The sequence below is a fragment of the Xiphophorus couchianus genome, chromosome 21, assembly GCF_001444195.1.
Source record: "Xiphophorus couchianus chromosome 21, X_couchianus-1.0, whole genome shotgun sequence".
Lineage (NCBI taxonomy): Eukaryota > Metazoa > Chordata > Actinopteri > Cyprinodontiformes > Poeciliidae > Xiphophorus > Xiphophorus couchianus.
In genome coordinates this window covers 13,677,597-13,705,550 of record NC_040248.1, presented here as the reverse complement: position 1 = coordinate 13,705,550, position 27,954 = coordinate 13,677,597, and the positions used below count along the sequence as shown (strand labels likewise).

General features: G+C 37.4%; 1 protein-coding gene across 4 annotated transcripts in view; it reads right to left on the bottom strand.

Annotated features, from left to right (window-relative positions):
- Positions 1-27,954, bottom strand: part of sema5a (sema domain, seven thrombospondin repeats (type 1 and type 1-like), transmembrane domain (TM) and short cytoplasmic domain, (semaphorin) 5A) — a 152,520-nt gene that overhangs the window by 17,749 nt on the left and 106,817 nt on the right. For all 4 annotated transcript variants that reach the window (XR_003593883.1, XM_028005263.1, XM_028005266.1 and 1 more), the window contains exons 15-16: positions 22,350-22,497; positions 10,542-10,767 (exon numbers count right to left, since the gene is read on the bottom strand). Coding sequence is in view for 3 of the 4 variants with exons in the window: in XM_028005263.1 (XP_027861064.1) it covers positions 10,542-10,767; positions 22,350-22,497 (374 nt within the window). In the remaining variant the exon portion in view is untranslated. The remainder of the gene's footprint in view (positions 1-10,541; positions 10,768-22,349; positions 22,498-27,954) is intronic.

The window sequence follows — 27,954 nt, the reverse complement described above, 5'->3', positions numbered from 1 at the left end:
ACCAATTGCTTGAGTCATAGTGTTTGTAAAATTTAAGTTATGGAGTATACACCTTCAAAAAATTATTGACACAACAGTAAGAGCTGCATTTGCAATAATTAAATTTACACGAGGAAAGTCCAATAGACCTAATTTTCTAAGGTTATACGTCCTTACATTTACTTTAACATTTATTTTAAATGTTAAAGTAAATGTTAAAGTAACATTTAGGTTATTAAATGTCACTTTAATATGGTAACATTTCAGTGCAAGAAGCCATCAGCAATCCAAGAATCTGAATCTATCTACAAGACAAAGAAAAAGAGGATTCTCACACAAGAATTAGATGATACAAATCCGACAAAAATAACTAAGCAAAATAATGTAGTAAATTATTATCACCACACACTTTCTTGTTTAAAATCATTAAGCAATTTTAATGAGTTTTAGCTCATTAAAATTTTAATGAGCTAAAACTCAAAGGTACATTTTAAGGATTTTAGGAATAGAGTAAATGATTAGACACTTCCAATAAATTGGTTTAAATCTGCATAGCACTGCTGCTTTTCATAACGCACAACATCAGTTAGATAAACTCTAAAACTGTTTTTCACGTAACATTTTTTCTGAGTTTATTTTCTATTCATGAAAGCTAAATTGGTTCACTTCCATAGACTGCATGTTCTCATGACAACAAGGCAGGCCTGTCTTAAGTGTATTAACAAAAAACTAAAGCCTTGAACAGAGATAATGGGTGTAACCCTTGGTAACCTTTCTAATCACACACTTTGCATGCTTTCATAGAAGTTTGATCGCAAATCCATTAATGCATTAAGCTGAAGGCCTGAATTATTTTTTTTACACTGGAACCATAGCTGCATATTAAAACCTCTGAAATAAAACATGAGACTTATGAGCATGATTTTCAAGAAATGCACTCAGGTGTGACACTGTCTCCATAATGAAGGATACATCAAAAATCACTTCTCGTTGCAGGCCAAATCGAAGTGAAATTAATCCTATTGATCAAATATTCCCTGTGAAAAATACCCTGGGACTAATCAATTTTCTAATTTGTGTCCAATTTGGTGAACGGAATGAAAAACGAACCTGGCTGCAAACCAACATAAAAAACCCATTTAGCCACTTTCTGCATCACCATCTGAGTGCATGCACAGTGTAGGTTCCTGCGGCAAGGTGACACGTGGAGTTTGCTCTACTGCAACTTTCCAGCTTCAATAGAAGACGTGAATAAAGTACAGCTTATGAGATTTTAATGGGAAACACGCTCCGTCACCTGACAGGTTACACAATGCAAAGTCAAAACAATCAGGAGAAACCGTAAAGATTGTTTGCAGGAAACCTACACTATACAACAGCAGATTAACAACTCTCAGACTAATATGCATGATCAAAATATATGTTATTGCATAGAAACGAGTGAGAACAATGTGTTGTTTATGAGGACGACATCCAATCTGGAATTGGATAAGTGACGAAAATGCATGCACAGCTCCAACACTGCCTACGATCATCACAAACCGAGCAGAGTCTGCTCACAGGGTGGAGGTGTGAGCTCTGAGATTGAGGTGCAAGGAGAAAAAACATCTGCTCAACGTCAGCAAAACTGAGGAGCAGGGTTGAGGCTCAACGTGGGGTGAGGGGAGGTTGGCAACCCTCCATCTATACAACAGGAAAAGCAAAAGAGAGGGTCAGCTGCTTCAGATTTTTTGGGATTAACATCTGCTGAAGATTTGGGCTTGACACGGACTGTTAAACAAGAAGGTTTGACAAGGTTGAGGCTCTGCATGGAGTCCAGTACACTCATCAAAAAGATTTTCCTGTTACTCATCGAGGAGCTTGCTGACTGGCATCATTCAGTCTGCTCTGGAAATCTGCAGAGGATTGTTTGCACTGCACAGCACTAAGCTAGGAATGGGCTGCAATCGATCACATACCTTTGCAGCTGGAACAGATATTCTCTGGATCCAAGTATTTGATCCACCCCACTCAATTTCCTACTATTTGGTAAAAAAGCTGAATGAGAATGAGTTCTAAAATTAGCAAGAGCTCAGGGAGTTCTGAAACATTTACCTATTTGTTTCAATTCCGATATCCTCATAAGTTATTAAGCATATTCTTAGCAAATCTGACAATGCGCTTTCATTCAGCTGCTTTCCACCTTCCAGATGACAATCTATGGGGAGAACTCTTGTGGCCTTTTAGGTTTGGACCGGGAACTCAGGAAAATCTTACCGCAAAGTCCAAATAAAGTGCATGTATCTGCAACAAGTTCACGATCAGAACTATGTTGACATACCTGTGGTGCGTCAAGTCAAATATAGAAAACAAAATATAGTAAAACAAGGTGAAATTTTTGCTATTTTGGCTTCAGGCAAAAACCACAGTTAGCAGTGGCACAATCTTAATTTCCTCAAATATCTACTTTCTAAAAAATACATCAAAAGAAATTCCTTTTGATCCTCTATTGAAAGGCATTCTTAGAAACTTTGTATCTTACAGATAAAAACGATTCACATACTTTAATGTTGTACCTTCTGGCCATTTAAAAAAAAAATAAAAAATCTGATTTCAAAATGAAACAATGTACTTACTGTTTCCTTGTAAGGACAAAAAAGGAAAAGAAAAAGTATGCTGAAGGTAAAAAAATTACTTTTCTTTGACTTTTAAAATATTTTTATTTAATATGAAAAAGAAGTATATGTTCATCTTTCCATTGATCTATCAAGCCCAAACGTCAAACAGAACAAACGTTTTTTGGTTCTCATCAAACAAGTCAGGATTTCTTTGTTTAAGTGAACTGACAATACCAGAAGGGGGGAACTCAGCCTGTTTCGCTTCCCAATGCAACAACAGATGACACTGAAGACAGTAATAGTTGCACTTTTGGGTGCATGCTATTGTCTTTGTAAGAGGAGGTAAAAATAACTGGACTTTGTTCTTCAAAGTAGACTTGCTTGTACTGAACAAACATCCAACCCCCCGTCGCTTATTTGAGAACAAATCTTCACTGTTTGCTGTGGGGTGGTGATCAGAAAGTGAACCAAAGTCAGATGAGACAAAAGTAGAAAGCATCTCCCAGTCAGATCGAGTACCAAAAATACTTCCTGATCTTCATTGTTAAGCTGAATGCATCACAACTTGCTTTGCTTGAAAAGCATTTTTGACAAGCAGCATTGGTTTTACTGTAGGTTTTTTTTAGTTCAATGCAGTCTCTCTTACTATCACATTGGGGATCCTGTTCCATTTGAAAGGATTCTGATGGATCACCACAATTGTAAATGACTGGTTAGACCGAATATTGAACAGTCTAGAATATTTCAGGTGTCATGGATTTAAACTCTGATTACCTATAGACGAGGCTCACTGTACATTTCTCTTTAGACACAAGAAGAGTGGCTCATTGATATTAATAAGTCTCCATAGCAACTTTTTGATGGTCTATACATGTCAACTGGATTCTATTGTCATTGGAGAAAACTGTTCCTATCCTGCAATTTTAAACGTGATCATCTGCAAAGCGAGGAGGTGGAAGATCCCTCTCTCTTCATGAATTCTCCAAGAAGCAGAGAGAGCACAGTTAGAATAGTGAGTGATGACTGTGCAAAGTATTGACATCTAGCCCATGTGTCCATAGACATGACATATAGTTTTAAGAAATAAAATATATTTGTTAACATGGATTTTCCCCCACCACGATGGAATAACTTTGTTTTTAAACTTTGTTAGAATGAGATTATGATACTTCAAAAAAGAAGCAGATATTTTAGGGATTTTAAGACTTTTTAAAAAGAGTGACAAAAGGGATGATTGAATGCTATGTCATTACAGGGTTGAGCATAATGCAATCTCCCCACAGATTTACCCTTATTGGTGTCATTACATCATCTGTTTGAAACAAATGGGCACCAAAACACATTGTCACGAATGTCATTTGTGGTAGTTTACTACAGACAGAGGTACCTCAGATACCACATGCTGTATAATTTCAATAAGGTACACAGGTCTTGACTTAGAAACAGAGCGATGCCACAGAAAAGGGAGGATGGAGTGCAGCTGAATGACAGACAAACAATAAGGGTAGTGGAACAGCATTCATCTGTCAGAGTCGGCTCTAAGCACCATCGCATGTCTAATGCCTGCTCATGACATCAGCGCAGGAAAAACTAATCTCACAGCCATAAGAGGACCCTGGCCTTGGCACCAGATCAGCTGAAGTAAAACACATCAGGCTGCTGACACACCACTGTTTCTTCCTGAGAAACAAAAAAAAAATGAAGACATCATTCATTGACACTCACCAGGAAAATTACAAACTCACAGCCTTCAACAAAAATGCCTTTCATCTTTCCTCTGCTTTCTTTTGCCCCCTCGTGTGTCTGCCTCTGTTTTTGTCACATGCAAATGATGAGCTGCTGGGATGAATACACATAATTCTCAGGGTTTGCTATTACTAGTTCATCATAAAACTAGGCTGAATGAATATTTTGAATATTTATTCAGCAAATTCAGCAGGAGTATGTTTCGAAGACAAGAGGTGTGAAATAAATAAAAGAACTGCTCCTTCATGGAGCAGTTACCAACAGTATTAATAACACTTGATATCTATTTTTAACAGAGACTAAACAATGATGTACAAATACATGATTTCATCAAATAGGAGAAGGGTGAATTTAATCTGTATGCTATCTAGAGGTAGATGATTATTAATTTATCCACCTCATTGTTGTTGTGAAGCTATGTAGGTAAAGAGTAGTTTTGAATTTGAAACTGATGGATGACATTTCAAGAATGTCACAAACACAAAAACAAAAGAAAAACATATATGGTGACTAATAAAACAACATTATGTCTTAGTATAATCTCCTGTCAGTAAATACTGTATAAAATCATATAGTGTCACGGCAAAATGCACACAGCCTCTTTGTGAAATATACAAGTAAAACAGATTGAGTGCTTTCCAAAAAGTTTTCAAACATTGTTTGAAAACAATCTAGATAATAAATTTGGTTTAATACTTAGTGAAACCACCTTTTCAACTTCGTAGTGTCCCAATCTCTACAAGGCAAAAGCATCCCACAGTAAGATGCTGCATTTACCATATCTCATAGTGGAGATGGTGTATTGAGTGAAATGTGCAGTGCTAATTCTTTTGCCAAATGTAGGGTTTTGCATAAGACAGAATATCTCATTTTGATCTCATTTGACCAGAGCATCTTCTTTATGTCCTCCACTGTGCAAAGCATCCACTTGAGCTTATTTAACTTTTCATTTCAAACATTGTCTTCAAGTCTCATTTCCATAATAACTGGATTTGTAACGTGAGCCATTAATAGTCGGCAGATTCTTCCTCCAGAGCCATTGATCTCTGCATTATCTTGATAGCTTTTCTCATTTATATTTATTTCCTGCTCAGCCAGTCTTTTTCTTTTAATTATGGATTTTCTAAGTCACTTTATTGTTATTTATATAATATGTTATTGTTCAATTTATATCGAGTCAAATCATTGCAGCCCATTTTTCTTAATGTTTAGTTTATTTTTATATCCTGCTAGGCGTTGACTTGAGAATTAACCTTCAAATATAACAGCACACCTTAAGGGTAAATGGAAATATGCTGCTCACAGGTAAAAACCTTTTTGCTAATCAGGAGACTTCAGAAGGTAATTCTGGATCTTTATTTAATAATTAATAACTAATAATAAAACATATTTAATAATTTATTGAAGTAAGCGGGAGGCTGATCATAAATGCAATATCTTCAGATTTTTTATTGTAAAACAACAAAAACCTAGCTAAAAACCATGTAAACTTGTTCTTCAACTTTTCAGCTGTGGACTAATAATACAATCACTACTCATGATGAATTAATCTTGATCCCATGAGAAATACAGTGTAAGTTGGTGTTCAGTTTGTTTGTTTTTATTTTTTTTTCATCTATTTGTTGTCTGGGTAACTAGGAGTAAAACGTTAAGCTCCTGGGATGTACAGTACTATAAAGAAAGCAGAGCTAAGCATTAAAAACACTCCAGTGAAAATATTTCTGTTCAATGTTAAAAATGTCCTAATAGGAGTGAGTGAAAATAAAAAAGGAAAACAAAATTGCGTTCAGTATTAAAAATATGTATCTTTATTTTGGATTAAATAATAGTTTGTTCTCATGCTTGCGAAATGTGATAAGAAGAAAGAATAAAAGCTGCAGCCGCACTAATCACTAGGTTTAAAAGACAAGAGAGGTCTTTTAAACACTGCAGATAGCCAGTAATTAAGTCATTGCTATCATTAAGCCATGATCAGCGATATGAAACAAGGCAGTCTATTATGTAAAGGCTCATTGTATATGCTTGTTTAAATTATATCCATAATTTAGGACTCATAATAGAGATAGATAGGGATCTTAGTATGGGAGACAATGTGGCACACAGCAACTACAAAACAGGCTGGGAAGTCAGGAAGCTGGTGAACATAACTCAAATGATAATTTAGTCTCTGTATTGACATGGGATTAATTCTCCTTATCTACATGGCGCACATGTTCCTCCCAGGTGTGATCAATAACATCTGCCATGTCTTTGAATGCTACCCGAATCGTCCAAATGTCACGTAGATCTGATTGCTGTGATCCTCAAACATAGTGACATTTTGCCCAAGCAAGCAGCAGACAAAAATAAAATATAAAAACCAACTCCAGCTCTGCAGAGGGGAAGTTAAATGTAACCACGAAGCAACATCAGTACAAACGGGAGGGACTGAACAACACCAAAGCAAACAACTAAATGACGTAAAGTGGGAAGAGTATGAGTTCATTCTGAAATATGTTTATAGTGGAAATCAGTGTCTTTACTAAGAAAACTGTTGTTAAGGATTAGTTTGAGGTTAAAAATGTAGCTCGTGACCAGAATATGGTGATTTTTAGCTTGATCGACCATTAACCAGACAATCCTAAACGAAGAAATTAGATCTTTTTCAGAAGTAGTGAATGCACATATACATATATATATATATATTACACCTCATGCATTAACCTGTTCTATTTCACAGAGAGCTTTAATCAATTCCAAGATAGCTGGTGAAGATGACAAATCTTTATGAAGTGACACATCATTCCTTTTGACTGTTTATCTCAGAGGCATCTCTGTGTCAATTGCTCCAGCAGTGGACATCAATACACACCACTGCTGTGGGGGTAATTATCTTATGATAGCCTCTTAGTTTAGGAAAGGTTAAGTGTTGTCTCTCGATGATTGGGCACCCAATCCATTGCTGGGGGAGGGACAGCAGGAGAAGGGCTTTGTAAAATAAATGCCTCTGAGAGCAAAAAACAAAAGAAAAACTTTAGTTCTCACTGATATGTGTAAATCCACACATATTAGCCCTGCCCTACCTACGCCCACTAATACACACACACCAGTGGTCTCCAGATGGATGGTTTGTTTGATAGTGGTTGAAATGAGGTAGTGGACCAGTGAGGTTCATCCTCCCTTTCGACAAATATGACTTAACACCCCTTAGAGACCTGAGTCATATTGAGGTCTAGAAATCAACAATCGACCTGGGAAACAGCAGAGCTGCACACCAATATCTTGCACTTACTCATCTAGGCTATATCCTCAAACTAACAGAAGGAGTGTTATTTTGTAGAGGAAGAGATGGCGTTATCCTCTAAGTGGGAGTTTCTTCCATAAAATGTTTAAAGAAATTCTTTCAGAGAATCAAATAGATCCAACTAAATGCCCAAATTATCAGATATTTTCCAAGGTGGAGGATCAATGACGACACAGGACCAAGCAGCAGGACAACAGCAGATTAGCAAACATTGCTTAAATGGCTCCGTCATTCCTTCCTTGACTTGGCATGTGTTGTATTGTGTTATTGGATGTGACCGTGGCACACAGAACTTTAAAGACAACCTAACAACAATATTGCATCATATGTTCAGAAATAATAAATCTGTTGGATCAATTAAAATTAATCCATATTTGCTGACCACAAAAAGGCATATATTTATTTTATTACAAAAGAAAACATTTTAGAAAAAAGTCTGTTAAAAGGGAGAAAGACTCACTCTGGGTAGAACTATTTTACCAGACCTGTCATGAGAAATATTAGAGGAAAATTAGTTGAAAGTATATGTTAAAATGTTAGGTTTTGACTAATTGCTCTAGTCTAAAGTTATTGTCATGCCGATCAAAGTTACAATAGTTTCTTTTTGTTGGGGTTTTCATGATGTAATAAGTCTGTATGGCTTCAGATATTGTTTTTTGTTCAGTAATATTTTTAAACTGCTTATTTAATGAACTATTGTTGGCTAATTTTTGTTTATTATGACATTAAATGCATAAACACAGAGTAGTTTTGATTGAAAAAAGGTTTTTATACAGCAACTACAGTTCTTTTGTTTTAAAATCGTAGTGTATTTTCATCCATTGTGTAGTCGGATGAAAGGCATCCCCAAACCAAGCTCCTGGGACTCCTGGGACTCCCGGCCCGCCCCTGTAACTCACTGGTAAACAAATAGCTAAAAATAAAGAACACACTGCTGCATATCAGCGCCTCCTCCAGAGCTGCCATTGGTCTCTTTCTTTACTAGAGTTTCTGTGGTTTTCCAATTTAAACTTGTCTTAAACATCTACATAACCTTTTTTTCCTGACGGGTCTGTTGTGTTTCTTAGTCTTTATGGGGCTATTAGGCGTTAGGTCTAATGCCAAAAGCAATTGGCTGTACAAGATTTTATTTGAATGTAGTACAGTAAAAGGCACCATAAACACAAACATAAAATACAATAAAATAAATTCAAGTTTGTTGTTGTAACATTAAAAAAACTTCACAAAGAACACAAAGCTACTGTATCTGCCAACACGGGACTGATAGTTGCTTACTTCCAAATTACACAAGTAGCGAAAAGTGACAACTGAGCACACAAGCCTTTTGCTTTTTCGTTGCTGTAATTAACGCTGAAGCTAATCTGATGTCAGACTGGTGGTGACAACCTATAATGAAACACATTCTGTCTGTTACCTCCTCCCACTAATCCCAGTCAAGACAGACCTATTAAAACTCAACTCTTTGTTCTCTAAATATCCAATGTGTGCAGCTGTCACTCCTCGTAAAACTTTGATTCCGCAGTCAGGTTTCCTCTGTGCTTGTCAGTGATCATTTAAAACCCTTCAGGAACATTTAAGCTGTAGCTTCAAAGTGAGACGAGAACAACATGTTCCTTTGGCAGCTCCAACGCAAAGACAGCTATTAGCAACAAGAAATGAGGAAGATGAGAAAGATCAAAAAGATCAATCCCAGCGATAGTGTGCATTAAGGATAACCTCAGTGATTACCGCAGCACACACATGGGGTGGTGATGGTGGCAGACCACCCAGAGATGAAAATGAAGTCAAAGGGAAGGGGAGGCCACCACTACAGCTTACCAAGGCGCTATGTCTGACTCTCTAAAAAGCATTTATTTTTTTCCCCCAACAGAGGCGCAGAGCAACACTACAAACAAACTTTAACTGCTGTAGCTTTTTTTTTTTTAACCTCTTTTTATGATGCTGTGCGGTGCTTCCTCTCAGATACAAATACCTCATCTAAGCACATAAACAACTTGTCAATTAGCGAACTGGTTGTACAAACATTTACAACTCTAAAATTGTCGGGGGTGCTGTCGAATGTGTGGTGCAAACAGGAGCAGCTGCAAGATGAATAAAATGTGAGAAAATAAGTCAACTGTTCCCATTCGTTACAGTTAAAGCTAGATGTTTACCTATACTGCTTAAAAGGACGATATTTGTCATTACCATATCACTTTTAACTAGATTAAACCTTTCCTATTTTAGGTCAAAAGTGTCTGAGAGGGAAAATTATTCTCTTTAAATTTAGAGGCTTACATAGAGTATGCCGTTTTAGAATTTGGGAAAGGCCAGATGCTTACCTCAAAGCTTTGAAAGCTTAATATGTTAATTCATACCATATTAATTAAACTGAGGCCTACCTGTGGTAGGCCTCAGTTTAATGGAAAGCATGTTATCTTAAAACACACTGCTTCCTTGTGTGGCCTCACAGAAGTCACTTTGGTAACACTAGCTGATTTAAACTGGGTTGATTTAGTCTGATTAAGTGTCAGGATGTGAGAAAAAAAGGCTGTGTCTTTTATGTAGTATGTGTAAAATATCTGATTTCATCTGGATGTGTGTGTGTGCCTGCGTGTGGGCGTGTTTTTTTGTGTGCACAGAAAAAGCATGAGAGCTAAAGTTGGTTTTAAACTCATGATGAGCTTTGTGCATTGGAAGTTCATTAACATGTCTTGCCTGCTTTGATGCACTGATAATGTCACCAAGGATGGGATCAGAAACACAAGAGACAAGTTATTCAAGTCTCATTTAACTTTTTCAGGATATGCATAGGCGGAAAAGTTTTACACAATAAGCAAATTAATAGGACAGCAACCAGCCTGTAGAGATGTGGGGAGCCAGCTGGAATTAGATAATGGAAACATCCAGAGGCTTATCTGGCTGGAAAGAGCCCATCTGTCTCCGCGCTCACTCACCGTCAGTGGAGCAGCCAGTGGATCCGTCGCTGGAGCAGTAGCGCATCTCAATCCTCTGCCTCCCCACTTCCAGGAGACTTGGGTCAGGGATGCGTGCTTTGCAGGTGTAGCGGAAACGCTGCTCATAGTGGCCGCCGTTGTCAGAAATATTGACGGGTGTCCACGGAGTCCAGGGCGTTGTCTTCTTGAGGTCGGGGCACGGCAGGGTGTTGCAGGACTGGTACTCCTGTCGGCACAGAGTAATAAAAGAAAGAAAATGGCATAAACACATTAAACCGAGAGCTTTTCTCTTTATGTTGAGCACGTTCACAGGTAGGTGAACCTGATGCATTTGGAGGAGGAAGAGGTAATCACATCAGTTAGGCAATAATTAGCATGACAGAGTTTTCTGGTGTATTTCTCATGCATAATGAGGAGGACAATCACTGTTGAAAGTCTCAGCAGTGACTCATCACATTAAACAGCTTATTTTATGCGACATCTACAGACTTTTCAAAGCTTTCACTGTCACTCAACCTTGAAAGCCTGTTAACTCCAATTGAGTCAGACAACTCACACCTAAAATGCTTTTAAAACATTACTGAACAGTAAAACTGGATATCATAATTTGGACGTCATAAAAACTCTGAAAAAAATCCTCTGGATGTTTTGGAGCACAGTACTGGAAATGTGAATACTGGAGAGTCTATATATATATATAAATATAAAACAAGTTCAGCCATGTGTTTGAGACAATCTCTACATGTAATAATTAAATGTGAATTGAATGATTCAAGTGAAACAATTCTCAAGGAAAAATCTCTTCCTACTATGGTTCATTTATTTCACACAACTAAACTTAGTACAGAAAGTAATAAAATCTGTCTGGTTCATAGTTTCTATGTTGTAATGTTTATTATCCCATTATTATTTTTGTTTATTATCCCTTAAATGGTGCCACAATTGAAGGAGGATGCATATTGCAGCATATTGAGTATTACTATATGGACTCTGCCATTGAAAGTCTTGCCAAATCCAGCCTGAAAATGTAGCTTATTGCATTCAAATATTGACTCCTGTTTTGTCTGGTTTTGTTTTTTGAATTAGATGACTGGAGCGTGAATAAAGAAAACATATTTTTTATTGCGCAACCAAAAGCCTTGCAAAGGAGAATAATCTACAACCTAAGGCACTTCCACCCAGACATCCCCTCAACATACTGAGACTTTTGTAAGTGGAGCAGATCTAGTAAGATTTTAATGAGTTTTAAAATCTTATTTAATGTTCAAAGCATATGTTCAAGGCTTTTACTTTGAAGGCTTGAAAGAAGTTGTCTCTCATCTTTTATGTTGGCACATTTGAGGAAAATGCCAAGAACAAGTAAGAAAACTAGACCACTCTCAAGGTTGTACACATTTGGCTAAAAATTGACTCATTTAGCATTAGCAATCAGGCAGCTTGAGTAGAAACAATGTGGTTTTATTAAGCCGTGTAAAGTAAAATGGGAATTGGACTGTTAACTCAGTATCTCTCCTGAATCTGCCAGATCAAAGCATTAGTCAAATATTTCTTGCAATCCAAACAAGATGCAAGGGAAAATTCTCATTAGAAAACAAACAAACCAAGAAAAAGGTCATTGATCAAGATTAATTTGAAACCATTGGGGATGGATGGAGTGATGAATTTAAAGTGACAATTCAGTGGCCAATGAATTACAAAAAAGCCAAAGAAAAAAAAAAACACAACAGTAATAACAAATCCTCCTCCCACGTAGGATTGATTTTGGGAGCTGGGCAGTAAAAATGAATAACACCTCTGGAGCTCTAATGGTATGATGCATGAGAGTTATTCAGGAGTGCCATAGTTATATATATTTCCTCCATCTCCCTCAGCCAATATTCTGCTTGATTATATGATTCAAGGAGACATTAAGCAGGTAAATGGGAGTCCTGCCCCACCATATGCTCAGCCGGAAAATACGGAGTTTGAGGAAGTGACAAATGTGAAGTAAATGACACCCTTGAAGAGAAGGTGAGACGGCTGCCATTTTCCTCCCCACTTGTTTATTTATGCTGAGTAGAACTTGAGTGACTGCCAGACCTTGACAAAATAAGATAAGAGTTCTTTTCTGCACATCCGTCAGCCCGTCACATGGGATAGCCTGACAGGTCAGCTGAGGAAAAAGAGCTTTATACTTTAAATATTATGCAGTCCTATTTTTCATCATCTCACTTCCCTTTTTCCCACCCAATCACACATCATGATCTTGCTTCAAATCCATCCATCCATCTTTACATTTTGTTCACCCATTTCTCACGTATTGCTCATAACTCGAATTGTGTCGGATCTATAGCCATTCCCTTTTCCCAGCGATATCTAAGTTTGATCTCTCTCTCTCTCTCTCCTCCCTTTCATGCCACTTTCTTTTCTCCTCCTCTTCTCCCAGGAGTACGAAGGTTAAAAACACAGGGAGGATTTAGATTCTGTTAAGGCCCCCATGATGAATGGGGGGTGTCACCTCCATCACACTTCCTGCCTCTCTCCGTCTTGCACAGTAATCATCCATAGACATTAATATTTAACATGGTCACGCATCAGGGACTAGCTCACAATCTGAGATTATTAACCAATAATGTGAGCTGAAATATGTAGAAAAAACAAAATTCAACCCGATGTGTCGCCATCACCTGCGGCGAAGGGGCAGCAACACATGGCATGAACCAGGGGAAAGCAAGCCAAACGATTCATGGGTGTTTGTTGTGCAAGTAGTAGATGGTGGCCAAACAGTAAATATTTAATGAGGCTTGTCTGGTAAGCATTTCTGCCTTTATTCTCTGTGGATTAGCATTGATGCAGAGGGCTGAGGAGATAATTACCGGGTTTAAAGCTAAACCTCATTCAAGGTCTCTGCTCCACTATATACGGCTTACAGGGTAATAAGAATATACCTTGTAATACAGTGTAATAAATTCATCCTATTGACTGAACTGACTTCAAATGATGCCCTTATTTGCATGTTAAGACCCAAGCGTTATATTATCTTTAATACAGACACCGACTATTCAAACAAAATGGTCCCATAAAAGCAAGACATTTCAGACTACTATGATAAATTGGAGAGCACACAATATGTTAAAATGGAAAGTCCTTAAAAGCTGAAATGCAAATATCGAGGCTCTTAACTATGATGCAGAGTGACAGTCATATTGTGTGAAGAATTATGAAGGGAATGAGAGTTGTTGGGCTTTCTTTTTTAAGTTCTGCCAATTCAAAGGGTAACCAAAACCTTTTTTAAACAAGACAATCACAGGTTATTTTATTGAGTGCAACAAACTCGTACTTAGCACTTATAATAAACTCCAAAAGATGAAAATAATCTTTTCTTATTAGTGAGAATAAGAATAAGTGAGTTTTAAGTCAAACTCACTTATTAGTGAGTTTGACTTAATTAATAACAAGGAGATTTTATCTTCCCTCAGTATTGTCGTTGATATGAAAAGCATTGGAACAATGAAGAATGGTAAATATTTAGATGACAACTACTAGAGGCCTGGGAGCTTCTTTTCACGTGATGAAGCAGTGGATCAGGTTCTGTGCGTCCTGGAACTATAGTGCATCTGAGCTAATGCCTAAAGAAGTTATTGAATTGCTGAAGACTCCTGCCCCCTATTGGCCAGTACAGCAGTTCGTTACCATGGAGATAGATGCAGACTCATTTGCTCAAACTGTTTTCAATGTCAGACTCTCAAGAAATCTGTCTTCTTAGTGTCAGTTTGGCTAAAATGGACAGCTAGTCTCAGGTAAGGTAGCTCTATTATTATTATGGGGTATAGGTAATTTATCAGCTACAAAAAAAAGCCAACATGAGCAAAAGAAGAGGGGACTGCTCATCTGGGACAATTTGTTATATGATGAATCTTATAAATGGGAGCGGTCAGTTAAGTCCTATTTGTGGTGTCTGGAAATTAAATGTGAATAAATACTACATGTTTTTACTGTGAGACATCTGGGCGGATAAAATTAAATTACGGCAATGTGCTGTGATACTGACACACTTTCACTGGTGGTCTTGCAAAAAACCCGGTGCCACCTTCGCCTTCTGATCCATAAAAAAATAAGTTAAAGACTCCTGCTGTTGACAATATTAAATCCAGATCCAAACTGTGAATGATAACAGAAAGTGTATTGTCTTCTACTGCAATAAATGAGCTTTGTTATAGTGGCTGTGAACAGGAAACCCTAACAATAAAGAACAAAAACAACCCTTACTGCTTTAAAAGTGTTTTGAATAATGCATTAAAAATGTAGTAGTGAAAGCTAACATATCTGCAAAACACACATACACCCACAAGGAAGTAAAGTACATCCATTTGAATGGCATTTGATGTGCTTGGGCAGTGAATAGGTTATGTTATGCATTCATTACACCCTGACTGCAGCGAATGTTCCTTCCTAAACAAAATAAAAAATTTAGATTAAACTTTGATGCTCTATGTGAACATTCGGCAGTTCCTCTCTGGGCTTTAATGCCATATTTTATGGTTTAAGCCATGGAATAATAAAAATAGGTGATAAAAATGGATAAAAACAAAATGAAACATTTCCAGCAAAGTATTAATTTCAGAGTGGTAATTCAGCAAAGCCGAGATAACAGGTGGCATGAGGAAGGCAAAACTAGATTCAATTAGTTAGCCGATTTTCGGCTCAAACCCAAACTCGTTTCCTCAGGAGATGTGATGATGAGCAGTGCGGACCAACAGAGAGTGGTGATTTTCTGCTGTGAAGCACCTTTAACAGGCAGCTGCTCAGAGGCGGGCAGTTCCATAATGGGTTTCTGAATGGAGCTCAGGAGGGTGGGACGCTGCCGCAAAGCATCTTCACAAACAGGCTGCATGGGTGGTCAGTATATGCTTGGCTGTGCCTGGGCTGTTTGCGCTTATGCTGGACTGTGAAGTTGACAACTGAGTAAAACTTCTGACTCCACTCCACTCTCGTTTTTGTGTGTGGAGAGCGAGCGTGTTTATTTGTTTATGCATGGCTGCGTTATGGATCCAGGCATCTCCCAACTTATTCTGTTTCCACCCACAGAACTTTCCAGTTACTCTTTTTTAGGTGGCCTAAGCCCGTGAAATTCGAGAAGAAAAAAAAAAAAAATACGAAAGCAAAACACAGTCTGTATTGGCAAGGTACAGTATCTATTCCCCATGAACATTTTCACAAATAACCATAAACATTAATGTATTTCATCAGTATTTTATGTGATAAACCAACACAAGTAGTGCACAACACAACTGTGAAGAAGAATGAAAGTGACAGCCTTCAAGTCTTGGGGGATATAGCTCCATCAGCATTCATATCTGACTTTTTTTGAAACTGACTTTTTTTTTTGGACAAAATAGCACAAGCGCAGTCAGACTGCATGGAGAATTTTCAACTCTTGTCACAAATTTTCAATTGAAATTTTGTTTAGGCCTCGTCAATCCTTTATTTAAACCACATGTGTCAAACTCCAGTCTTCAAGGGCCGCTGTCCTGCAGTTTTTAGATGTGCCACAGGTACAAAACACTGGATTGAAATGGCTTTATTACCTCCTCCTCGTGTAGATAAGTTCTCCAGAGCCTTGCTAATGACCTAATTATTCTTTTCAGGTGTGATGCAGTAGAGGCACATCTAAAAGTTGCAGCCCTGGAGGACTGGAGTTTGACACCCCTGATTAACATCATTCCATGCTAATATTTCATGAATGTTTTTATCACATTTTCATTTTAAATGTTTGTGTTAGCGCTGTGATACTGTGGTGTTTTTCTAAAGAACATAAAGTTCAATAAAATACACTAAAGTTTGGGGTTGTAATGTGACAAAATGCAAAAATGTTTTGCAAAGCACTCTAAGCTCTCAACATCCATAACATAAGGGGAGGATGTGGAGAGGACAGTGAAAAACCCTGTATATATTTACCTCTCTGTGTAAGATTGGAGGCACAGACGGTCCTCTGGGTGTCTCTGATGTGGGAGGGCAGCATCAGAAGCCGTGCCTCTCCTGTCTCTTGCCCTTATTAAAGTGATTGCACGTCTTATTGGACTGGGGGAGCTGAGAGTGTGTGAGCAGCATGGGTTATTATAAAATGCCTAAGCTTACAGACTCATACGTCCAAGTTTATTTGCCTGCGCCACATGCGGAATGTGGGAGTAGGCAACTTTGTGCCGTCCCAACATCTTTATCTATTGTAGTGGAGTCCACCAAGAAGGAGACCTAATGTTCTTCAAGTTTCAATGACATCAGTTCAATTAGCAGCACTGACCAAAACACACTTTGTCAAACACTGACTCCTCTCTTCTCTCTGTGTGTCTCCCACCACCAGTCTGGCTCCATAATGAAGCGCACTGTTACCCGAGAGCATGCTACACACCAGTGCACACACGATGACTAACGCAGAACAATATAAAAATGCACAAGTAAGCTCACACATCCCGCTGTGTGCATAAACATCGGGTACTTAGCTTTCATTTCGCAGACTGCCTGCATGACTGAACTCCTTACAGGTAAATAGAACAGCTCTCAATTTCATTAAGCAGCTCTGTGCTCCATCAGTTCTGTATGGCCCGAGTTTTACTTATCTAACGCTACGTGGCAAACTCAGCATAATGGCACAGTTCTTTTTGATCCTTGGATTGTGGGGGAATACTTTACTGTACACAGTAGGAAATACCACCATGAGTGATATATTTTTGAAGATCACTAAACCTAGCAGCAAGCAGCCTTTCATCAAACGAGACCAAGAATCAAAGAGAATACCGGCATAACACTTAGAATGAAGTTGTAGCTCTTGACAATATCTTGTTAAAACGTTCTCTTATGTACCATAATTTTATGAGACATGGTGCCACTAGGAAATTCGGAAATGCTTTACAATTTATGCACTTCAGCAAACCCTTGATCAAAAGCTCCAAAATGCAGATAAAGGTTCCATATTTAAATGTAATAAGAAAAAAACTAATAAAAACAGCACTGATCATTTTGTTATTTGAGGTGAAATGTTCAAACATTTATACCTGTGGCTGCCTGAAGAATGTGACCCCACTGAGCATCAAATTACTAAGATATATTTTGCCCCAACACATTGAACTCAAGCAATTTAACCCCATTAAGGAGTATTTATGGGTTTTCTCACTTTAGCTCCTTGACTACAGCCATTTCTCTTGAACTACAGTTAAGAACTTCACTATCTTTCTCTGGAACATTTATTTTATCCCTCCATATTCCTTATACAGTAGAAATTGCTGTCTTTTGTATACTTTTCCCATATTACCCATAGTATTAGTTCACAAGCAGATGTTTTTAACATATTATCAGTTCTAATTTCTTTTCAAATAAGGGCTGTAATGATACACCTAGCTCACAAGACAATAGTCTTGAGTTCATAAGCAACAGATGAAATTTTAACAATATTTTTGAGGAGAAAGTTAAAATAAATCTGAATAAGACTGCATGCTGATAGGAATATGGAATAACATTGTACAAAACTGCAATGATTTAATCAGCCGTGTCTAAATAATGTTTTCGTAACTCGACCTCATCCTGAATACCCTTTAGGAAGCATGGGAGAGGCAGTGTCATGTTGTGGGGATGCTTTCTTCAAACGACAAGTGGCTGGGCAGAATTGACGGCAAAATAGAGGGAAATTAATATGGAACATCTTGAGAAAAACCCATGTCCAATCTGGACAAAAACTCATTTCTGGGCTTTAAAGTCCGCTAAGGTCTAGAGATTGGGGTGGAGGTTCACCTTCTGGCAGGACAATGGAAACATTACAATGGCCCAGTCAAAGTTCAGACCTAAGTCTATTTCAGAACATATGGCAAAGGCTGAACATTGTTTTTCACAGCCCCTCTACAACCAACTAGACTAAGTATAATATTTTCTATCAAACCTTCAGTCATCACATGTGCAAAGATAGTAGAGTCATACCACAGACCTGCACCTGTAGTACACAGTGAAAGGTGATTGTACAAAGAATTGACTCAGTGGGTATGAATATAAATGTACACAACATATTTTAACCTATCTTTTGTAAAAAAAAAAAAAAAATAATAATAATAATAATAATAAAAACTGTAGAAATTTATGCATCCTTTTTATTGCATTTCATAATTTCCCAATAAAATACACTGGAGCAGTGGTTGTAATGAGCTAAAATATTTTTTTTTTAAAAGGGTTTGTGGATTAAAGAAAAATAACTAAATATTTTCTTTGAAATGGTAGTACATAAACAATGGAATGTGATTAATTTACTATCAATGATTTTCTTTTATATGCAGTCTTAAAGGTTACCTTTGATCATCGGCTAACTTCAAAAAGGCTTACTCTATTATTTTAAGATCTTTTTGAAGCTATCAGAATCAAAAATTTGGAAATGCTTTATAATTTGTCTCTTTAATCAGGCATGCTAAATGTGCTTTTTAATCTGTTATTGAGAGCAAAATACTGTTCAGCCTTTGCTTTATCCAAGGGTTTATGACGTCATTTATTTTATAGTTGCATATTTTCTGAGTAATTAGACAGAAGACGTATACTGCACACAATGTACCTGTGCATCCCTCAAACTTTCAGTGCATCATCGTTTGGAAACCACAGCCAAAATTGTTTCAGTCAATACACAGATTTTTTTTCCACCCTCACTGGGGATTTAGACCTGTGTAGAAACAGAGCAATGTGTCACTGCTGCAGGGACCTGGGCTGAGACGAATGAAGGTAAATTTGTGTGGTCTCAATTGTTCTGAAATCAAAATCTATGTTACTGACTAACTGCAGCCGATACTTACGCACACAACCCAGAATTTCATAAAAAAATAAAATGAGATCTAACACAATCCGTTGTCTCTTTAATTAGGCATGCTAAAGCATTATGTATTCAAGACAGTGAGGTTGTTGAATTGCGAGTACTGTCACCTCTGCTTAAAGCGAAGATTCACTTCAGCTAGTCTGTCTTGCTGTGATGTGAGTTCCCTGAGGAGAATGTATGAGCAGAAAAACTGGGGGCAAAAAGAATTTACAACAGACTGGCGTCACATTCCAAAAACTTCCAAAAGTTTGTAGGTTTTGTGAATTCTCTCTGACAACTTGAAAAGCAAAGAGCAGATGTTGCTTTATCTCTGTCCATCAGCATCTGGCAGCCACCTGGAGTTAACCACAGGTGGATGTGATGGTATCAATATCAGTAAACATGAATACGCAAATGCATGTCCCGCAGCGTTGTCAAAGTCAAAGACCAATTTGGACCAAATCTCACCAGGATGCCTGATTTAAAAACATCCAATTAAGATGAAAACTACAATAAGTTTGTGGCATAGAAATAATTATGAACGCCTGTTTACTCTGATACCCATGAATGAAATTCAGTGTAATCAGTTCTCCTCAGATGCTCTGTACAAGCAAAGATAGTCCACCTTTGTGTAATTTAATCTCAGTTTAAGCAACTGTTCTGTGAGGCCTCAGATGCTTGTTCAGAAACAAACAGCCTCATTAAGGCCGAGGAATAAAGCAAACAGGTCATGCTACCTCTGAAGGAGCTGCAAAGGTTCACAGACAGTTATTAGTCTTACTCAGCACAAATCTAGTGTATGTTAAGAGTGCCAAGGGAAAAAGCTATTGTTAATTCAGTCCCATTTGCAGTTTTCCACAAGCAACAACAAAGGAATAAGGAAGAAGATACTTGCTCAGATTAAACCAAAATTGAGCCCGTATGTCCGGCAAGCAAAACATTATGTGCAGTAGATAAAAAAATGCTGCACAGCCAAAGACGTTCTTTCTGTCTTAGAACTTTGAGGTGCATCCCTGACCCAACACACCTGAGTCAAAAGACTGAATTCCCTCTCCAGCAGTAACTCAGCTCTGCAGAGGCCTGCTATCAATTATCCAGGTGTGTTAAAGAAGGGATGAATCTAAAAGTTGCAGGGGAACTTGGGCACGCCTGGCTTAGACCAAAACACATCCATGTGTTAAAATGACCTAATCAAATCTGAGACCTACATATTGTCTTTCCACCTCGGGATTATGTACTAATTGTCTCGGTCCATGACATATAATCTCTACAAGTATGTGAACATCTTCAAGGAGTATAAATGTGACCAACATAAAATTATCAGACAGATGGCATGTAAAAAGTAACTTTATTATGAGAGCAGCATATTGCAACTGCTCTCATAATTCCTAGGATGTTTAAATGTGTTAATAAAATATATTATAGTCCATTTAGATAATTTGGCTGTATTGAGTAGGTAAGCTGGGAGTCTTAAAATAGACAGAGGCAATTGCTCTGCATTAGCATCTGCCAGCATTTGGCTTACTATCATAGTTTTAAATGAAAGCTAGAAAATGCGAGTTTGATCAAAGTGAATATGCAGCTATACTAGGAGTTTACAAAGCTGTCCTAAGCTCCCACATACAAAAGCGTGTTTGTGAAGTCTGAGTGAACAAGAAAAAGACTGAACAAAAATGGCCTTAATGGAAAAATTTGAAGGTGAAACTCACAGCTGATTAAAAATAACACAAAGATCTGCCTCACCTGTTCAAATTGAAACCTTTTAATGACCTCGAAGACTATTGGCAGAATATTCCGTGGACTAAAAGACTAGTGGAACGTTATGAAAGGTACATGTCCTTTATATATGGTATAAAAAATCTTGCCTATGAGAAAAAGAACAATACACCAAAAGTTAAATATGGTGCTTGTAGTGGGACTGGACTGGGTTCCTTTGGTGCTTTATGATCTGGTTGAAATCCCAAAATGGATGGAACCAAGAAATCTGCTCTTGACTAACAAACCCTGAGGTAGAATCAGTTTGTCACCTCAAGCCCACTTTGGTTATGCAGCTGATAATGATCAGAAGAAAACCAGCATGGCTCTCTCTGCATGGCTAAAAAACAGTTTTGGATCATTCTAGTCAGAATTTCATTTGATTAAGACAACATGGCATGACCAATAATCTTTCTAGGCTTGGTTGGTTTGTATTTTTATCTTTTAGATAAATGTATTCATCATTTGAAAATGTTCTTTTTTTGTATTTGCTTTACATATCTGATATTCAAATTAGTTTGAATACTGTAAATATTAAGAAGTAAGACAAAACAAATCTTTAAAGAGGATGAATTTTATGTAACTGTAAATTCAGTTTAAGAACTTGAAAGCCTGCATTCAATCTACATATTAAGTGCACAAAATTACAACCTTCATTTCACAGCTCAAATGATGTTTTTGTGTCTTAACCAGTAAGCAATTCAAACTCTCTACCACTTTTTAAAGAAAATCTACAGACAAAAATACACATCCCATATATTCACAAGGCCGTGACCCATATTCTTTAATCCACTTTAAAGTGGGATGTGAGAAGCTATCATGTTCATTCTCTCTCATTTTTACCACTACTGTGGAACAGAGAATGTGTGTACGGAAAATAGAAACCAGAAATAACACAAGTGTCACATCATTCTTTCATCGAGGCTTGTATTTCAACGCTGCCTTGCATCATCTGAGCTTTGGAGGAAGCTTTGTGACAGAAAATAAGCCTATTCATATGCACAGTGATTACTGTGTGTGCGTGTGTTTGTGTGTGTGCGTGAAACATTAAATAGGTCTTGGTAATAAATCTGATGGCTTGCCACGGCTGTATAAATAGAGCCAGGGGATTTGGTCATGTTCAATGTTCCAGTTTCATTACTTCTGGGTGTTCATCGGATCAAATGGGTTAGAACCAAGTTCCTTAACAGTGAACAGCCAGAGATGAAAGCAAATAGAGCATTGCATGGATAATATTATTTTGCGTGACATACCTGACCACACCCTGGACAGTCGTTGCCATTCTCACAGGTTCTGCGTCGGGATTGGATGCCTCCGCCGCAGGGCACATTGCAACGTTCCCAAGCCGACCAGGCCGACCAATACACATGGGGAGGGCAGGGCAGGTGTTCATTACAGTACCTTAAGGGGAGGATGGTAAATAACACAAAGGGATGACTTTAGTTCCTTTTGGCTGTCACACTGAGCACAAGATCAAGGCTTTACACAGGGAAGTCAGCCATGAACCTACAGAAAAAAAGCATAGCCACAACTTAAATCCACAATCAACAGCCTTTGAAAGCACAAAATCAAGAGCAATCAGAAATATGAAATACAAAACCCACACTAAAGTAGTTTGAAAGACCTGGAAATGCCTGTTTGTAGCCTGGTGCAACAATGGATTACATCTTTTTTTTAGGTTTTAAGATTTAGATAGTGGGACATCTAGAGAAATATAACTGAGCATCAAGACTTGTGTCAATGTGTGGTTATTTGGCTCTGCGGCTCTTTGAATAAATGAAATCATACTTTTCTTTTGTTGTTTCTTTTTGTTGTTTGTTTTGCGGTCATGTTAAAAAAACACTGAGTACACTGGTAAATTTGGTCAAAAACAGCCACTGCTTTTGATCTACTCTCACAACAACAAGCTCACAAGATGAGACGATGCATAATAATGGGGTAACAAAGACGAACAGCAATTTTGGGAAAATTGAGAACAAAATGCTTTCATGGATTACAAAACTGTACGTTAAAGAATCTATAGTAGCTGTGAGACAATTCAGCCCGGCTTTGACTGCTCCCTATATTTTTTCTGTTGATCTCATTTTGAATGTCATGCTAATGCAAATATAAGTGAAACAGCCATTTTGAACTGACATGATGGTCTGAAGCTATCTTGTGACATTCTTCTAGTGTTTAGAAATTGTTCCATCTTATCTGTCACCTTGTCACTTTTATTTCCAACTGGATTGCCAAACGGCTTTATCGATATTTCTGTAATCGACCACATTCATTCAGTTCAATCTGCAGTCTCTATTAGCCGAAGTCAATACAGTGCAACCAGACAAGTCAAACAAACTAACTCCTGTTTTATTTCCCTCACTTTAAACATCAGCATAATGCTTATACCTTTGTTTTAAATGCAATAATTGGAATTAAGAGATTTTGCGCTAGTCTTCAATTCAAACAATAAATGACTTTTTTTTTTGCACACTTTGCTTAGAGAGAAAAAATCACAGCAGAGATGAGTAAGGAAACGTCTGTTGCATCTTCTCTCTCAGACCACTGCACAGGTAACTAGCAGTAAATAATGCCTTTAATAACTGTTGCTAGCCATTTGGGTCCTGTAAGCACAAATGCTTTCTGCTCCCCCCTCCACATAATTCAGTATTTGTCAATGCTTTTCTCTTGTGATGGAAAAATAAAGCTTACAAAGACAACAGATTTCAGGTGAAATAAAAGCGAAGAAACAAATCTATGCATCTCTTATTTAACAAGAAAAAGCTAATTGAGATTATACTCCATATTTACAATTAACTATTAAATGGAAAGCACAGTAGTATAATTTCCAAATTTTTAAAATACTGGGATGTGGAGTTCATCAGGTAATCATAATCCATCAGAGGAAGAATGGTTGAAGTAAAAAACAGGTACCTTCAGTCTTGGTTTGAGAAGCACTTTCTGTTTCTAAAAAAGAACCACAATTTAAGTTTCAGCTTTGGGACCAATTGTTCAATATGACTTTTAAAAGATAAATTCTGATCAGTCACAATACCTACATATCTGTACTATCTGGCAATTTCCATTTCAACATCTTGAGCAGTTTAACGAGCTTTAGCAGGAAGACACTTCCTGCAGAACCTATCTCAGCTTGAACATCCATCTGACACGACCAACTGGGGGTTTGAAAAGACCGAGCAAATGCACAACAAAGAGAAACAGAAGCAGTGATCCAGAAACACTTTCTATCTGGGTGATCTGACATGACACTGTTGCTGGAACACAGTTTTGCACCATTTCCTTTAAGTAACCCCGGGTGAACTCAGACTCACTTGGACACAATTAACAAAATACAAAATTATGTACTTTAATAAAGAAGAAACCAAAGGAGTTAGAGAAATACAAGTGTTTCGTGTGGTGCTTTGGAAATCTACTTAAATAACAAGAACAAAACTAATGAAAAAGGAAATGCAAGGAACTGTACTTATCAAACTGAAAATGAATAAAATAAACTGTGGAAAATGTGTGCTAAATCCCAGAGTAAAAGACATATTTTTGCTTTAGTTGACTGGATGATGTGATGGTGTTAGGGGCTCAAAAAAAAATTAAAAAAATGACACCAAGGTTTTTCATAGAAAATTGATAGTATAATTGCTACGATTTTATTCATCTTATTGAACAAAATTATTCAATAGGATGTTGAAAGGGTCAAGTTACCAAAGTTCAGAAAAAGAAAAAAGTGTACATTTTTTTTTAGGGTTAGGGTTAAGACTCGTTTGATGTCCTCTAATGAGTTTAAAAAAAGCTTCTAATAATCTTTTGTGTTTAAAGGAAAGCACATTTGTGTGTCATCATGAACAATGATAAATCAGGGGGTTGTTGCTGAAAATTGCTGCCTACTGCTTTTGGTGAAGCAAATAGCATTAAATCACTTATCTGAAAGGCGCTTAAAACATTAATTGAAGTTGTAGATCGGGATAAAGTTAAGGACAGCTGCTATAATGCATAAGCAAACTAAACCCAGACATAAAATGCTTAAAATTTCCATCATGAAACAATGATCATGTCTGAAAGTTGGCTTGGGATCCAAAACACGGTACATGGCACTGTGAATGCTCCAGTTTTCAAGAAACTTGTTGACAGAACCTCTAAGAGGTTTATGTGCATTGCAACAAATACAAATTGTATTTTATTTAGGAACTTGTTCTGTACAGCAGTTGCCAATCAGATATGTTAGTTAGTTTAAAAAAAAAGTACAACGTAAAAGTACCTACAAAAATCTAAGAATGCTGTTCCTGCTGAAAGAAAATCTAGAATGTCAAATATTTGCTAAAATGACAAACTTTCAATTAACATGCAACACAGAGATAGTATGTATTCAAATTGCACTTCCAGTTTTTGTATGACCTCAGATGTTTATGTTTTCCCTCCTACTTTACCATAAATGGCAGTCAGTGGAAACAGTGCAACTTATATTGGTCTCCACACACAACACAGCCTTTTACCAGGCGAGTCTAAGAAACAAACGTAACACAAAAGTGTTCAGAGTTGTTAGGAAAGCACCACTTGGTTCCAAATCACAAAAGAACACTTTTGCTGTAAAATGTCTGGTTTCTTCTTGGCTGGTTATCATAGCTAATACAATGCGAGTTCCATGTCTGCCAGTAGGACTCCTTTGCTAGACGAGAATATCAGTAAATAAGTTAGGTGTCCACCTTTTCACGCTTGACAACCATCCAGGCAAACACTGGACATACACACAGGTTTTTCTGCTGCATATTTAAGGTTGACCAATTCTTGTCTTCATTTAAACTTTAAAAATCAGGTGAAAATTTGACCTTTTTATAGTTAACTAGTCCTGTCAGAAGACGTTCAAAGTCAGGCTTGGTGAGCCCATTTGAGCAACTCCAAATTTGTTTGAAATACATTTAAATGTGAAATATGTAACAGTTTTTCCCTTTCAGCATTCAATTATGTTTACAAGTAGTTCAGTTGTTAGATAAAAATGTTTTTTTTTTGTTTGTTTTTTTCACTGTTGCAAGGTAATGCAAAAGGAATTTACTGTCTGCCTTACACTGGGTTGTGAACTGCTTCAGTGAAAGTTGAAAGTTATTGCTTGAAGACTGAAACAGATTTACAACGTCTGCAAGGATTAGACCCCGAGATGTCCAAATCAGAGAGCCTTTTCTTTATTACAATATCTTGAGATACAAGGTACAAGAACAACAAGAGTTCAACCTGCTTGTCTTTATATTGACAAGACAGACACAAATCTTGCTTTTGCTTTACAAGCATCTCCTAACTGGAGGGACATTGCTGAGGAGAGGGATGTCAGAGTATTCTTGCTGAGCTTGCTACCTGCCCTACCCAACATCAGATAAGATGAACAGAATGGATGAATTGTTCTGCTTTTACTTGGAAATGTTCTTCATGTGAAATAAACTGCTAAATTTAGAAGTGTAATACAATGAGGTTATTGAAACACTTCAATCCTTGTCAATCGACTAGAGAACCTTGACAAAAAGGACTCTAAAAAAATGCATGTTCAGATGAGTGAAGTTTGCATCTCTGATGTAGACTGAAGGAAACACTTCATTGTCTATGCCTGAAAACGTGAGTGAATCAAACCACCAAGAACACGGCCTTTTGCATTCGCCTGTGACAATGTTGTTTAAGAAGTACAGCAAAGGAAGATTACATATACTGTATCTCATATCTTAATGAATATTTGCATAATTCATTGACGTGGGCTAATAAAAGCCCAGGAGACACATGCATCATCTCTAATTACGATGTTTTACAAGGCAGTATTACAGCAATGTCTAAAATATTTGAATTGCTTAATTCTCATTATAAATTAACTACAGAAAATTGCAAGGCTTGTTAGAACCATTTTGCAGCTTTTACATCGGCTACAAATCTGCTTTTATATATTTTTTTCTTCATGTTTTGGCAGATTACTGCCTTTTTTTTTTTCTTTAGAAAAACAGAGCCTTCTTGTGCTAGAAACAAGCTTTAAATTCATACCATTTCCTCCTCAGACTCAATTAAGCTGTACATTTCAGCCGCACTATTCCCAAAACGTCACCATTATTCACAGCAGCTCAAAGAACACGTTCTTTACTCTCTGGATATAAAAATCCTTGCTGCTTTTCACTTTTACCAATCTTTGCTGTGCCAATGAGTTGATATGTTTGGGAGTAAGAGTGTGGCAAAGTGAGGACAAGGTGATGAAAGGCTGTCCAGTATGCAGTCAGATTCACGTGAATGCTAAAAGGCTTTTACGTGGACAAAATACCCCTACAGGAATGCAACGGAATAATAAAATACAAAAACATCAGCAATCAATGCAGTGGAGATTATCTTGAGCTTCAAAATTATCCTTACACTCACTAATCACACAAGTGAGTGGCTTTGCTCCATCTTGTTTTATCCGTTTTCTTCTCTAAAACACACAGGGCTGATCAGAGTAAAACGAGGCTAATTACCCAGTACAGGCTGAGTAAGCAGCGTGGACGCTGTCAGTGTGCTGAGGGAAAAGCCAACAGTAGGTTCATAAATGCAGGCATTAACCATCCAGATTTAAGCCCGCAGCGCTGCTGTGTGGGCTCAGTTTCATAGCATTTGCTTTAACTTTAAAGGATTTGGCTGCTGCAAACAATCAAGACTGAAGTTATTGGATGCTTGTTGGGTTAACAACAATAAAATAGAGCTGTAAAAAGGAGGTTTATTTGTGCCCCTCTGCATTTTCCTTTTGCATTTGACATTGTTTGTATATTTATCCATGTATGGACATATGGCATGGACATTTATCTGAATGAGGCACTTGAGGCAACAATGCAAGAACAAGGTGTGAAGTGAGCCATCACACTTCTCTGA